The 15,952-nt window shown below is 45.7% G+C and overlaps 1 protein-coding gene across 8 annotated transcripts in view; it reads left to right on the top strand.

Annotated features, from left to right (window-relative positions):
• SHROOM3 (shroom family member 3) overlaps nt 1–15,952 on the top strand; it is a 51,947-nt gene that overhangs the window by 14,709 nt on the left and 21,286 nt on the right. For 5 of the 8 annotated variants that reach the window (XM_074905291.1, XM_074905290.1, XM_074905285.1 and 2 more), the window contains exons 2-3: nt 3,799–3,927; nt 14,387–14,518. In XM_074905291.1, the coding sequence (XP_074761392.1) occupies nt 14,460–14,518 (59 nt within the window). In that variant the 5' untranslated portion in view covers nt 3,799–3,927; nt 14,387–14,459. Of the gene's footprint in view, nt 1–2,943; nt 3,189–3,798; nt 3,928–6,911; nt 7,093–14,386; nt 14,519–15,952 lie in introns of those variants that run through there. The other 3 variants (XM_074905287.1, XM_074905289.1, XM_074905293.1) reach the window with 3 other exon arrangements.

Raw genomic sequence — 15,952 nt, 5'->3', positions numbered from 1 at the left:
ACTTGCAAGCTTTGGAAACAATGTGATAACAAAAAGAACTGCAAGCTACAGATACTTTTTGGCTATGCAATTGTGAGGCAGTTTGCAACATCCCAAAATAAAACCCAGCCCCAGCCTTAAAGAGCATCCCAGCAGTCTGGGTGCTGATGCAGAGAGCCATCAGGCTGTGCTGTCCTGGGGAAAAACAGTTGCCTTAAGGAGAAGGCGTAGGTGGTGACAGTCAAGACTCAAGGTAGGCCCTCAACATCTTTGCACTAGTGACTGCTTCCATGTTACAGCTGAAGAAGTATCTTTATAGAGATTAGCACACTCCTGATGTTAGACTGGGCTGCATTAGAAAATGATTTAGAAATGTCTTAGAAAATCTTTTGGCATAAGCAGTCAGGTTGCTTGACTGAGTGTGAGGCAGGAAACTGCAAGGGGAGGAAAGGTGATGGGTTTGTGGGTCCTGTTTGGGGGAGGTCTCTACCTCTGGCAGCTGCAGCCCTGATGCTGCCCTCAGGTATTTTCCCTGCTCAGCCAGCTGTGCTCTCACTAGAGGCACCCCTGCATGGGTATTGGCCTCTTTGACAAAACGCCCGGCGGTGGCTGCTGCTGAAGAGCTGCTGTGCTCCATCCCTGATGTGTGTGTGCTTCTGCTGGTGGAAGGATCCTCATCTCTTGTTCCCCACTGGGCTTGATTAATGGTCTTATTTATAGGCTGGCTGATTAGTTTTCAATGTCTTATTGAGCCTGCCGTTCCACACAGAGCTCAGTAATTATAGTTTTTTAAGAGGCTCGGGAAAAATTCCGTTGCATTTCCTTCTTACCCCTGAACAACAACCCCGGAGCCCATGCAGACACTAATTAACGTTTCTTTGTTTCTGTGAGGTAAACCCCAAAGTTATGCATGCTGGCAAGCACGGGTTTATCACTGTGCAAGGGGGAACACCCAAGCTGCTTACCCTCCCGCTGCTTGTAGCTGCCAATTGTGAGGGTCGGATCTGTGTGGATCCATATGGGAATGCTTGGAAGTGACTTACTCACAAAGCTCTCCTCGCAGCAGAGTTTAGTCTGTGTTGTCTCTTGCTTTCTTCATGTGTTTTGAAAGCTGGGGGTTTTTTTTGAAAAAAAAAAAAAAAAAGACCCTAAGTGCTGAAAGATCACTAGGCTGTGGTGACTGGGAAGCTGTAGGCACTTACTCCTTTATATCAGTTTCTCAGGCTGCTGATTATTCTTTTTAATGTAGTTGGCACAGGGGCAATTTCCCAGTCCTAAATATTGTTACTGGATACTTTGGAGATAGCTGACCAGAGAGAAGACATGAGCAGTTTTTCTTGCTTGCAGGAGTACAGCTGTTGTGTAGCCTGTGAGAGCCAAAGTCTGCTATTTAGAAAATGAATAAGGAAGTTACAACTGAGCACTGCTGGAGGTATGTGAGGAAAGTTCATTGCTGATCTGAGGCATCTCCTATAAACATGGCAAAGGTGTTCTTTTACTGTGTCAGTATCTGCTTTCAAACAGGCTGAAACAGCATGCTGAGAACTGTCTTAGAGAAATCGCCTTGACTTTGTGTCTTGGTGTTGTGATGAGGATTATAGTGCTGTGGCAGTTGGCAGCACGTTGGGACATCCAGGTGCCTTTTCCAGAAGTGCCCAGCACCATCATTGCCCCTCCAAATCAGCAGGAGCCACAGACATTGGCGACTTGGCAAATAAGGCTGCTAGGTCAGCCTCCAGCAGCAACCCACTAGTTCTGACTTGTGCAAGTGTTACCCCAAATCAGGGAGGTATGGTCACAGCCAAGTGCCTGTTCTCCCCTTTATACTAAGGTAGTGTTACCCCAACATGGTACTTACTACCTGTGAAGGATCTTCAGGCAAACTCTACCTGCCCTTTGTGGTCCCGTTAGTAAAATAGAGAGGTGTAAGTGATGGTAGTTCCCTGTGTGGGAAAGGAGGCCTGAATAGGGAGGTCAGGATTTGCCCCAGAGTTAAGACAGGTGCCTCTGCTGACATCCTTTCTCCTCTAATGGGATCCTGCCACGGTACTGTCAGTGAGACACCTCATTAGGCTTTAGCATGATACGCAGCAGCCTCGCTGTAAATTTGAGCTGTGTTTAAAATGCTCCCAGGGGCTTTGTGGGGCCCCTTGTCACAGAAATCTCTCAGGGGCAGTGTTGTGGGGGCAGAAGTGCCATTCTTTGTGGCTGGGACCATCTCTCTGGTGTTTCCATACAAAGCCTTAAACAGGAATTTGTCCTCTAAACACAACTGCTAGAAATATATTTTACTTAGAAAATTGTGTACCCATTTGTATATAAATTGTTTATGTACAATTTTTAAATCTCATCTGTAGCAAGCTTTCATCTTTTTTCTATCTTGCAGTGAAATCTCCTCTAAAAATTAGTAGTTTTTCATAGTAAACTTTGTAAGCAGAGAGAATTAAAGCAGTTAACCATATTGGCACTTCACAGAGCTGCAGTAAAGGAGGTTTTGCTCCTGGTGTATAGCAAGGCTGGTACAGGAGCAGGGAGGAGGATCCTTCTAGTTTGATGAGAGGCTTGACATCATCTCAGAGGAGAGGGCTGCATAGACAAAGCAGAACAGGATTTGGCACATGGAAAGAAAAGGCAACTAAGGCAGGATTTGGGGTAAAATTTGGATGAAGATAAGCAGGGCAAGCAAAAAGACCGTTCCGGACCAGTCGCTTTCCCTAATCTAGGTGAAAGTACTGCTGCGCTTCCCTGGTATATCTCATCCGCAATGTGAGGCTTAACATTCCTGCCTGGCACGTGGGGGCTTGGGGAGGGAGCGTGGGGGAGGACCGAGCCGGACACAAAGACGGCTGGCCTCTCACCGGAATGGCATCCAAGCCATCTCAGCTATCCAAAGCCCCAGATGCCGACATGTGCGCTCAGCCTGCAGCCTGCTAAGCACACAACAAGAGGCAATTACAGCGCACCTCGGGCCACGGCCTGCGGCGGGCGAGGGAGGCGCGGACGGGGTCTTTTCAGACGCGCTTCTATTCAGCGTGGGGGTTCCTTGAGCAAGCAGAAATTTCAAATCACTCCCGCGTTTCAGTGTTAAAAGTGGAAGCAAGTGGGAATGCTGGATCGTTTCAGGCTCTCCTGTGCTTGGGGGAAGGAAGGAGCTGAAGAGATGGTTACACAATGTTTGTGTGACTTCTGCATGCATATGATGAAGCAGGGTAAATATTTGTTTGCTAATTTTGTGGAAATATCAGTAGAGAGGGGGGAGGGCTTCTCTTTCTTGCTCTCACTGTGTGGACCTTTCTCTTAGCTTTTCCCTTGTGTGTTCAGAGCATTCCCTGAGCTCTCATGAGGTGGTAACGTGTGGAAAGGGCATATCCCACAATGGAACCCCTGAACTCCACACTTAGGGATTTAGAGTTCCAAAATGCAGATTCAGGATAATGGTGTTTTGTTTTGTTCTTATTTGTACCGTGGATGCTGCATCTGATCTCACTTCTGTGTGCCAAGAAGCAGTTCTGCGGTGTTGTGCAGCTCCTCCAAAACAGTAGTGAGGGGCATTCACAGGGATTGAGCACTGCCTAGGTATAAAGTAGAACAGAGTATCACTCTCATAGCCTGCTTGGGCAATGACATGGAGAAGAAAAAGGGGTATACGTGGCTTTCTGTGCCATTTTCTTTGCACTTTTTAAAAATGAGACTTATACCCCTCCCTTGCCCCTGGGATCTGTGTATTGCCTTCTTTCCTAAAATCCATATTAAATGTAAGATACAAGGACTGAGGGTGTTGTGTGTCAATGCTTATGTGGCCTTGGTTTCTTTTGACAGGGACACACATGCAGCAAAGGGATGCACAGACCTGTCTCCCAACCCACTGAGTCCGAACTGTGTGACCACTGACTTTCAGCCCAGCAAAACCACGTGGTCGGGAGGAGTTAAGTTACGGCTGAAGACCAGGTTAGAATTCGTGTATCTCTGTCCCTATCTGCTGGGTGTGTTTTGTGGCTGCTATTCTTGGAGAGCGGCTAGCAAACTCCACTTAACTCTTGCGGTAGTGAGGACAGCAGTAATGCTGGATTGGAGCAACGAAAATCCCCAGTGTCTGCAGCATTAGGCAGAGGAAGAGGTCCAGGACAGTTTCTTAACCTCACAATCACCTTTTCCCAAGGCTTCCTTGACCCTCAGCGCAGTGTCAGAGAAATTAATTCACCTTTTGGGCCTTGAGTCAAGCTTCCCTGTTGCTGGATGTCAGTAACATCTACATAGGTCTGGGTGTAAAATAGTTACTGTTTTGGCTGCCCATATGCTTGAGGGTGACTCGCTGAGAAGGAGTCCAGCAAGAGGTGTCCTTTCTCCTCAGAAATTTTTGTCAGTGCTGGTAAAGGTCATCAGAGAGGCTGAATCAAAATATCTCCACAGAAGTGGTGTAAGCTTGCTGTGACTCCCCAGCTTTAGGTGCCTGACTTTCCAAAATCACCTGGTTGCTTCTGAGTCTGTGAGTTTCAGTGGGAGTTTGGCATTCATGACAACCCTGCTGAGTGCTCATCTGGATTTTTTAATGATTAAATGTCTTCAGAAGTCAGTTTCCTGAATTGCTCTGGATCAGCCAGAGTTGTGGCAGAGGCCAATTTCCTTCCTTTGTCCATGCAGTTTAGGACCAAATCCTGCAGCATTTACTCAGGCAAAGCTTTTACTGGCATCAAAAGAGCCTCTTAGATCAGTCAGATGGTAATCTGGATGACCTCACAGATTTTTGTGTCTGTCTTCTGAGCTCTGCACCATGAAGTCAAAGCAGTGGCTTTCATTGGCAACACTGCATTCAGGTCAGACCTTGACCTATTTGAAGTCAAGAAACTACACTGATTTCCTATAGCTGGAAGAAACAGGGCCCAGCGCCTGTTAGTGAGCAGCTAAGAAGGGAATGTGACATCTTCTGATCTTATCAGCAAGGATGCACTTCTGGAGCAAACTCACTGACCTCAGTGGAGTTGCTCCAGCTTTTAGCCACTGCAAAGAGTTATGGATGTTGACCCTGCACCACCTGGGTGGCTGCAAAAGAAAGAGAAAGGGCTCAGCCCTTCTGCCAGTGTTTATGTATGTAACCTCACTAAATTTGTATTACTTTCCCCTAGATGAGGATTTGCACCATAAATTAGATCTTTCTCGGTTCAAGCAGATTTTAGAGGCTGAAATCTCTCCTCAAGGTTTTTTATCAGGGAGAGATTTATCTTTGACTGGGGTGTGAGACTGCAGTTCCTGAGGTACGTGACCCCCGGCAAATTTAGGAAAGGAGTTCCCATACATCCACCACCTTTCTATAGCATTGAGTTATTCAGCATATGCCCTCTATAAATCCCTGTCGATCTAGTAGCAGATCTTTGCAGAAGCTCTAAAGTTTAGCATTTCACTTGGATTGTCTTTGGATGCAGAGCCAATGTTTTGCTTCAATTTTCCAGCAGTGTCGGAGGCTGTGTCTGCATATCTCAGTATAACTCGGGCTGAAGCTTTGATTACAAACAGGAAGTTGCTTTAATGTATAAGAATTTGAGTGTGGGAGGGTATTTCGGACTCAGCAGCCTTTGCTTTGGCCATAGCACCAGGTGCAATTCACCTGCTTGTTTACTTTCTGCAGACTCACCCTAGGCAATGAAGGCAACAGGCTGTCAGCAGTCCTAATCGGTTTCTGAAATTTGGGGTGATGAGTGAATGTCCTTAGTCACAAGGGAAATCCACAGCTCAGGACTGGTTTCTCAGGTGTCGTAGTTGAGCATCTATGGGAAGGAGCAGCACAGCACCAGTTTGCAGTTCACCTTCCTGAGTGTACACTTAACAATTGCTCACCAAAGCTTGCCTCATTTCCTCCATGGTGCGAAATAAACAAGGCCAGGGTAGTATTGCCAGCCAGTGCCGTTCAACCCTTCGGTAGAGGGCAATCTGAGATGAAAAGGAGGGAAGAATTAGGTCTAAAAATCCAGATGTAGGGGTACCTTTCACAAAAAAAAATGTTTATTACCAAAGTGATTAAAAGTTTCCCTGAGGGAGAGGACAGGTTCATTAGCTGTTGTGTGGCCACTTATCTCACCCACTCTCTGCAGGAACAGTGGGAAGGTAAATTCTCATCTAGGAGTAAATCATGAGTTCACTTGGCTAGGTAAAAGTTTAAACTCTCCTTGGTACCCTTTGCCTTTTCTTTTGCCTTGCAGTACCTCAGCAAGCAGTCTGTTTGTGAACAGATCCTACACACACACACACACACATGAACGTGTGTATATAGGTACACATACATTCAGCACACACACCTATAGGACCACCTTCTTCTCTCACGTTTATCATTTCTACATTAGCCTTTGGGGTTGAGTTTATTAGCATTGCCTGTGATTTGTAGCCCTGTAACTCAGAGGAGAACCCAGCTACTGCCTGAAACGCTTGCCCTGAAAATCCCCTTGGTTACCTGCCGTGACTCATTGTCCACGTTACATTTGGATAATCGGGCTCACAGGGCAGCATTTCTGCTGCCAGCCACCGAGTTCCTCCTAAGCAGTGAACAGGACTAGGAAAACACATTCCTTCCATTGTTTCTAAGTCTCTCCTGTTGCAAGTTGCTGTGTGTTTGATATCAGGGTGCGAAAGAATCTAAGCTATGCTTGTTTTTCTGTCTTTTTAACGAATTTACTGACTGGAGAAGAATGAGGAAAAATTATTTGAATTAAGCCCCTTGGGCTAATTTATCAATACGGATAAATCAATGCAGCTCTGTGACTTCTGTAAAGCCACGGGCAGTGGAGGCCACTGTAATGTCTAGCTGCTAAGACTTTCTGCCTGTGCTCTGAGAGATGATGTGAATGCCTGGAGAGGACAGGAAATCATAGGGTCCTTCTCAAAGACTCTGAGTCAGTCAGCTGTTTCTTTTCCATGTCTGTTCTTTCTTCCTCTTTTTCCAGCAAAGGGAACAGAGTAAAACTGTAGCAAGAAGAGGAAAGTTGCAGAGGGTCTTTAATCAAGTGCTCACCAACTCCTCATTCTAGCCTACACATGCTCTAAGTACCAGTCAGGAGGCTGTCTTGGCTTCCATGTGTCTAAGCCACGGCCCTGTGTGAACGGCGCAGATGGACTATCCTGGTGGCAAGTACTTTCTCAAAATAAAGATCTGAAATACTCTTTATTTTGCAATTCAAATCATACTTATCATGTTGCTTGGTAATGCTTTCCATAAAAAAGAAAGCTGTCAGAAGATCCCAGTAGGACAAAGTCCTTGAATCCAGTAATCAATAAGAATGAAGCTTGTATACATCACACTAATAACCAGAGCCCCACTGTTCCTATTCAAGCTTCTTGTCTGGTTAGTGTCAGGGAATGTCAGTGAGACCCTTTCTTTGTGTAGGGCAAAGTCCTCGATCTAAATATTGCCTGTCACACATATGCTTGGACAAAGGGAAAATGAAGCGGCAGCGTACAGCCCAGTTCCTAGCACAGCATTCTGCGGTAGGCCCGTTGGGTGATTTTTACGTAAGTCACTTCACCTCTCGAGGCCCTTGTTTCCTTTTCTGGAAAATTGATAAATACCCCTTTCTTGGATAAGACAGCCTGGAGGTTACTAAAGAACTGTGATAACACAGAGGTGTCACATGCAAGACCAATAATCATTAATTACAATGTTTGACTGTTCCTGAGTTCAACTAAGGAGCGACTGTTGTTCACAGCTGCCATCACCTCTGAGCAATCCCAGTACTTTCTTCTGCAGGCTGGGGCAGAGAGCCTTTCTTTCAAGAAAAGCCATCTTTAGTCTCCTGCAGACTCTGGCAAATATTGCTGCAGCACCTGATGTTTTCATCTGTCCTCAGCCTTCTGCACCTTGTCCCTTACCAGAGGCAGCATGATGAACATCCCATCCACAAAATAATCTTACTGCACTGTTTCTCGCTGCCTACTTTTGGTGCCAGGGAGCGAAGAGGAGGAAGAGAGACAGGCTGTTTCCTTCATGTGGAGTTGAGAAGAATGGTATTACAAATCTTATGTATATCCACATACATGGTTGTCATGTCCACTTTCACACAGGGCTTTTCTTTCCAGCTGTATGGTGAGGAGTTTTTCCCAAAGGGTTGACAATGGTAAGTGTAGGAAATCTGAGCAGAAACCTCTGATTTTCTGCTTCCTCGCCCCAGAGAGCTCAGTACCTGTCTTCCAGTTCTGACGTGGCACTCGGGACTTGGTCTGATGCAACCCGGACATCCCAAGTGATGCTTGTCAAAGGGAAAAAACAAATAGTGTCTGACATGGCAACTGGAAACAACACGCAGGCATGACATCTGCCTGTGCCACTGGGAAAGGGGCCAGAGAGAGAAAGGAGGCCAGACTGATCTGGGGTAGAGCCCTGAACTCAGCTGGTGTATTTTTCTCAAGGTTTTTTCTTTTTTTTGGTTTAACACTGAGACTGCTAAAAACTGTGAGATACTCTGAAGGGATTCCCTGGGTAGGGAGTTGTCCTCTAGAAATTGCAGAGATGAACGTATCATGGAAAAGAAGGTTGTGTCCTGGTATGAGAATATTCACACATTTCACCTAAGTGTTCTGAAACGAGGGGTTTTTCAGTGTGTTTTTTACTTAAGGAAAGCTTTAATCTGAACATAGAGGTGTGGGGCACCACTTTCCCTTTCCTTTATAGGTGAGAAGACACTCTTGCCCAGGATTCATGACATGAAATACCATTTCCTATACTTGAGGTCTTTCTAACAAGTCCTCCTTTTTAGTCAAAACTGAAGGGACAGAGCTCACTCCAGATCTCTCCTGCTCCAGAATTTACCAGAAGGGCTCTGTGAGCCTAAAAAAGACAGATTCAGTGAAACACACATCAAGCTGACGCCATTATGGTCCGACTTCTTTCTAATTGGCCTCGTCTGTTATGCTTATTTTTAGAACCATGACTGAACCTTAATTAAGAGCGACATTGCTTTGAGTAGATTGTGGCCTCACTCTGTCGAAATCCTAATAGGCTTCTGAGTGCTTTAGTTTTTCCTTCATCTCCTGCTTAATAGCTAGGCATAGGGACTGTAGCAGCGCGTTAGGATGTCTATAGAACGTATCCTTGTTATGCTAGCGCTCCTTTTAGATGTGGCCATCTTGGAGACAGGTCTGCACCAATGAAAATTCAGATTGTTGTTTATGCTTTCTGTTGATGCAGGTACACAGTCACCCTGGGAGGGTACACAGGAGTTGCTGTGATCAGGATCTCTCCATACAGAAAGAGCCTGCTGCACCATGCAGTGGGGTGTGGCTCAGGACATACTACCTCTGCCACATACTTTTTGTTAGTTTAGAAATATCACTAGCTTAAAATCTGAACCACTGTGAGAATGATATGGTAAGGATGGGCAGCTGCCTTCTTGACTTTCTCTCCTTTGACTCAGTGCCTGGGATCAGATCGGAGAGGTACTAGCTTTGCACTTGTGTACAAATCTTTCTCCTCTTCTACAGGAGGAGGCTCTCCACTGCAGGGTCCCCATCCCTTCCCACCTCCCTAGATGAATGGGCCAGGCCATGGCTGTCCCTTCCAGCTCCAGCAACCTCCCACAGAGCCACGTGGGCCACATGCCTGCTGGGGAAAGCACAACCACAGGGACTGCGGTTGTCTGCACTGGCACAGAGTGACCCTCTTAGCCTTAGGTCTCTGTGTCTTCCCATCTCTCTTGGGCATGTTAACACCAGCAGGTAGTCAAAACCATCCCTGCAGGTCATGGAAAATGTGTCCTGGTGACGACTGCTCCTGCCTGGATCCACAGGTGGATTCTGCTCCTTGGAGAGAGATGTTTTTTCTTGAAAGGTTTTGCTGCATTTATCTTCAGTGTTTCCCATCTCTGCTGAGGAGGATTTTGAAGTTTGCTGGCACGGAGAAAAAATGAGCACAGCATCAGTGTTAGAAGAAGAATTGTTCACAAATGGTCTCTATTCAGCCATCTTGGATGATGTATTTGAGAGGTGTGAAGCTGATGAAAACTTAACTCCCCGCAAGCTCTGTGTGTGTGTTGCAGTAGATCAGTTTATTGGGGCGCTGATGACTCTGAGTTATTAACTGATCAGCCACAACAACCCCTCCCTGACTTTCACTCATTAACTTTGTCTGCAAGGATAAAATTCAGTCTGTGTTTCCTAATAGAAGATGCTTTCCTTGTGAAATCCTTCTCTTCCAGCTTCAGCAGGTTGCTTTGATACCTTCACACAATGTCTAATCTGCACAGCAAGTACATCCCATGATGTGCCCCAGGATCCTGCTCAGTGAAAGACCAGGACGTGGCATGTGAGGGGAGGGAACTGCTTCTTTCCTGCTTCTCCTCCCAATGTAGAAACTGGTCCCATAAATTGGGTGTAATGACAGTCGTCCACCTGCAGCTCTTGTTGTGGCAGCAGCGGTTGGTATGGCTGTATTGCTGTGCTCCCCGGCCTCAGCCAAAGTGTGCTGCTGGCCACTGGTGACCTTTTCCCTTTTTTCCCCTTTTCCCTTCTGTCTTTCCCTTTTTTCCCCTTTTCCCTTCTGTCTTTCCCTTTTTTCCCCTTTTCCCTTCTGTCTTTCCCTTTTTTCCCCTTTTCCCTTCTGGCTTTCCCCTTTTCCCTTCTTTCTGAAAAGGGAAATTTTTCTACCCATATGTAGAAAAAATGAAAATGACAATTTGAAGAAGCTAGTTCTTTGCTTTGGTTAAAGATAGGCCTGCTGGAGTACATTTGGATTGCAAAGCGCTCAGGTTTTGTATGTACTCTGGCACTGGTGAGGAACAATACGTAAAGAATGGAAATTAGACCAAATACATTGTTCTGTATAGTTTTATTTTGTAAACCTTGGGAAAAAGATAAATCAAACTTCTGGTTATACTGTGAAGAAAGCTTCAGATGGCTGTTTTTTAGACGCTGATTCATTTGTAGAGTTAGTGCCAAGGTATCTTTATTAAAAGTTCCATTACTGTTTTGCATACAAAGCATAAAAATAATCTACACAGAATACAGAGAAGAACGTGTTCAGCTCTTCCTAATAAGAGAGAGGTACAGAGCTATTAATGGTAAAGGGCCTCAGAAACGTCAGTATGGTCCTTGCAGCCCAGACTGTATCAACTCTTTGCCAGACTGCGTTAGAGGAGACTGCTAATGTGCCGCTCACGTTTCTGTCTGAAAATGCTGTGACCAGTATAACGACAAGGAGCATCCAGATAACAGCAGCTGGACAAGATTAAAGACTATTCTTTTCCCTTTGTTTTTCCAGTTTACGGTGTGAATTTGGCAGTATCTGGTATGTAATCAGTGTTACAGCTGCTGGGGAGCCTATTTAGATGCCAGCATTGCATCAGGGTCCACTGTCTTCCCTGGGTATCTTCGTTCCGAGGCATTTGTCGTGATGCCAACCTGACCTGGATGCCCAGGTTATCTGATCACTGGAGGTGTCCATGAGGAACTGGGAGTCTCTTTTCCAGCTTTGGCATTTACAACAGAGGGATCACTTTCTCCATTATCTGAAGTGGATAATTTTTTAGTAATAAGATTGTCCAGACACTTTCACAAGTACAGTACAGGTGCAGCCCTTGAGGAATGAGTATAAAGGATAAGGGGATGAGGCAATTTTGTTATTGCTGTTGTTATTATTACAGTTCTGCATTTTGAAATCCTACAACCTCCTGAACCAAAGTGTCAGCTGTTGCTCCTGGTTTTGTTGAAGACAACTGATCTACGCCAAGTTTAGAACAGTTAAAGATCTAATGATTTATTTGTCTTCACTCAAGTTGGGAATTAGCTGCTTCATTTGCAAGTTTTATCACTCAGTCAGTTTGTCTGGGATGAATCGGGATCTGATGTTGTGGGGTTTACAAAAACATTTCTGTCCCACTTGCCAAAAAGAGTTTAATCTTGTACTGGTTCTTATTGCTGCCTGAAATTTGTGCTCTGCAGTAAAGCAAGGGTAACCAAAAGCTGTTGCAAAATTAGCAGATTAACCACATTCAGCTCCTCCTCCATCTGTAACAGGAGATAGCTGTTCTCCTTTAGACACTGTGCTGCACTCCAGTTGCAGTCCTTTTCCCTAATTAGGCAATAATAATTATAAACTAAGCTTAAGGAAGTAGGATGAAGCAAGGTGCTCTTTTCAGGTGTTACAGAAGACTGAATCTAGGAATTTATTGACATTCCCTGAACACCCACACGCAGGCACTGGCAGCCTGGCAGCCTCGGCTGTGCCTTTCTTTCACAACCTCAGTGCTCCATCTCAAGGGGAGTCTTCTGGCTGATTCAGTGGAGACTGCATCAGGCCCCATTCTTTGCCTTTCGGTGCACATGTGTGCACAGAGACCCACCATGCTTCCATCCTGCTGCTTCCTTGGAGATCACCTGTGTGAGTCTGCAACATGAGCTGGAGATCATGTGTACCGCAGCGCTTCCTCTTTTGGCTTAAGCTCAGCTAAGATTTGGTTACCCTTAATCCACGTTTTCAGGATCAGGTAGGTGTGGAAACAATGCAAGGTTATCCCTCACTGAGCTTGTAAGACATGTCTTCTGACTTAAATTCACAGCTTTGCTGTCCACGTGTTGTATTATTACAAGGATATCAACCAGAAGGGTTTAAAATACCTGTGGCTCACAAGGTTGGCTACACAGCTTCCTTGAAGCTTTTTACTGATCAAATCAAGGGATAACATGCTTCACTTCTGATCATTCCGTGTGCCTTCCCAAGCCAAAAAATAATGCTGGGGGCTCATACTACTTGAAAGTGCAAAGAGTCTTTAAATCCCTGTAACAGAAAAGGCAAGAATGCAGGTTATTTTTAATAAACAGTTTTGTCAACTTCCCATCCAGCAGTGTTCAGCTTCCTTGTTTCTCTGGGCAAGGAGCTTAACAAAAGAGCTCTGTTTAAAACACACCTACACATGTAATGGTAAAACAATGCATGGTTCAGCTCACCCTCTGTAAACCTTCAGTTCAGCTTTCCTTAAGACAATCCTCTCACAACAAATGTTAAAAGGAAAAGAATATCCCTTTTTCTTTTTTCTTTTAGCTGCTGCTGAGAGAGTGAGCTGTGAACTCTGAAGTCTGTATGGAAAAACCACTCGTGAAATGCTTCTACCTCTCACTTTCTGCCAATGCTTTTCCATGTCATAGAGCATCAGCCGGTGCCAATGTTAACTTGTGTTAGTAACGGATCTGACCCTAACAGTCGTTTTTCACTTGGTACATTTTCCTGTATCGTTTCTTTCACAGTCTTAAGCAGTACTACCAGAGTCCTCTTTTGGTGTCTGGTTTACAGCTGCAGAGGGCATTTTAATCTATTTAGTGACTTACTTAGGACATGCTGTACTGTGAAATTTTCAGTGAGACAAAGACTTTAAAGATGCATTGTATCTTCCTCTTGCATTTATGCTTTATAGGTAGTCATGGTTGTCCTGCAGACTGTCATATTTAGGATTTCAGTGGTACACAGTGCTGCTCCTCGTTCTCACAGGAAGAGTTAGAAACAGTGGAGAGTTTCTAGACTCTAGAGTGCTAGACAAGGGGGAGAGATCCCCCATGGAAAGCAGAGGGAGGATTAAGGACAAACCCAAAGTCTGGGGCAAAGGAGAGTCTGTGTGGCATGTTCAGGGTACTTGATCGCTAATCCCCTGCTTTGACTTTCCATTGCATTCCATGTGCTTTAAATAAGGTTGTCGGGTTTTTTTTTTCTCCTAAGAGCTGATAGAGGCCTTCCTTAGTGGTGGTGACTGAAGCAACCAGAGGCCAGCCGGGCTGTGCTGTGCTGTGCCTGGGGATGCACCCAGACTCACATGCTGCAGGGGGACAGCTGGCCGGCTGCAAGGCCCTGAGGGATGCAAAGGACACACATTGCTGGCACCTGGTTGTCATGTCTCTCTTCCTGCATTTTTATCAGCACTGAGGAGAGATCAAAACAGCATTGTGCAGGCTTCCACCCCCTCACAGTATTTGATTCTTTAGATCCAGCCATCACTTCAAAATGAAGGGAACCTTTTGAGAAAAGCGCTTCTTCAGTATCCGTAAGAATCACATGTGGCTGCCCTGTTTGGTGCATTGTGTGGGAGTTCACACACAGCCCAGCCTGTAAACTGATCCCTGTGAATGGGCCCCCCCCCCAGGCTCATCCCTGAGGGGTAAGGCTTCTGGCTGGGAGGTAGAGGGGAAGACCCCCGGATTCAGTGATAATCCGCTTGTCTGCCCATGCCTGTTGCCTTGCAAATATGAGGGGGAGCGTGTTGTGTGAATGTCAGGAATGGTACATGATTACTGCTTGGTTCACTTGGAAGAGACAAGAACATAGCAGTGAAACAGAAGTCAGCACAAGCAATTTTAAATGTGACTACTGTTGTTACTTCACATTCGTCTTCCTTGAAAGAGCTGGCCTGTTGCTGATGTGCAAAATCCTTCTTCTTTTACCTAGGCGGAGTGAAACTCCAGGCCGACCTCACTCCTGGCATTCAACCAAACTTGTGGAGAACCAACCCGATCCCAGCATGATGCAAATATCTCAGGGTACGCTTGGCACCCCATGGCATCAGTCCTACCACTCCAGGTAAGTTCGACACAGCTGTGGTCCTGTGCTGCATAGGCAGAGATGTAAAGCAGCATTTTTTAATTTAGTTTTTCATTTAGTATCGTTTGTCCAGTTTTCATGTATCTCTCATGAGTGTAGAAATCAGGCTCCCAAGCCAGCATGCCTCTAAACTAGTCCTCCAGTCTTATGTCCTTCCTTGTCTCCAGTGTCATGCTTGCTTCAAGGAGGCTCTGCCTCATGCCCAATGATGTGTCTTGGTGGTACTGACTACAAGATCAGGGCAGAGGAGTGAAGGCAGGGGACAAAAGATGTGGTGGAAAAATGTTACCAGTCACCTCCATACAGCTGGACAGGTTTACAAACAGCCAATGTTAGGATTAGAGTTAGGAAGGCTTTGGTTCTTGTTTGGTTACCCAAATAAAGTGCCCATGTTTTCCTCTTTGAAGCGCTCTGTGAGGTGATTAACAGCTAGGAAATGAATTGCTTTAAAAATCTCCCTTCCCATCACGATGGGAGCCCAGCATAAGGAAGTTAATGCAACTTTCTGTGGATCTGGATGTGGGAACTGGAGTCGTGCTCTGCATCCCATGAACTGCCCCCACATATAAACAGAGCATTGTTTCCCCAGCAAGGGAAAAGAAATCCTGAGTCAAAATTAGCGCATTAAAAAAAAAAAACCAAAACGGAAGACAAGGATGTAGGTAGCAGGGCAACTGTGCCTGTCAGCATAACTGAGCCACTCTCAGGAGCAGCAGACAGTAGTGCATCACCAGTGATACTCCCCGGGTGAGTTCAGTGAGGGATTTCCTGGTTTTGGCAACACTTTCTGCAGGGGTCAGCTATAGCATATCTGTATGTGCATGACTGTTCCTCTAACTTAGTACAATGGTTTATCAGTCCCCAAAAGACTATAAACTACTAACCTTAGTGCTGTTAAAAGAAGGTGGTATGAGGCGCCTCTGGTTTTGGCCATGGACCAAGTAGTGATACAGTCCCAGCAAGTTGGGGCTGTTTCTATGAGACCACATGGTGTGGTGAGTAGTGGAGGAGAGCTGCCTGGGCAGGCATACCCTTCAGCTACCCTCAATAGTCCCAAAAGGTACTTGGTGGGAAGCCCTGGGGCAACTTGCAGGGGGGCAAATTTAAATTCTGCCCTTGGAGGATTTTCCGTGGAAGTGTAGAAAGGTTTCAGGAGCAGGAAACTCTCCTTAGACCCACTGGGATTTAAACATCATTTCTTCTACAGGCAAGACTGAGCCTTGGCAGAGGGGAGGCAAAAGAAAACAGAGCATTAAAAAAAGTGAGGAGATGGCTACAGAAAAAAATATATGTTTGTCTCTGGCCTTCAGCACAGATCATGCTGTAGCATATTCAGTTCCCACTGAGGGGCTTTGCTTCCAAGCAGCAGTTCCTGGCAGAGCCTCTGGCAGCACAGCTCTCGTCTCCTGGGTG

The sequence above is a fragment of the Athene noctua genome, chromosome 4, assembly GCF_965140245.1.
Source record: "Athene noctua chromosome 4, bAthNoc1.hap1.1, whole genome shotgun sequence".
Classification (NCBI taxonomy): Eukaryota; Metazoa; Chordata; class Aves; order Strigiformes; family Strigidae; genus Athene; species Athene noctua.
The sequence above is the reverse complement of the archived record's forward strand: the minus strand, read 5'-3'. Positions and strand labels throughout refer to the sequence as shown.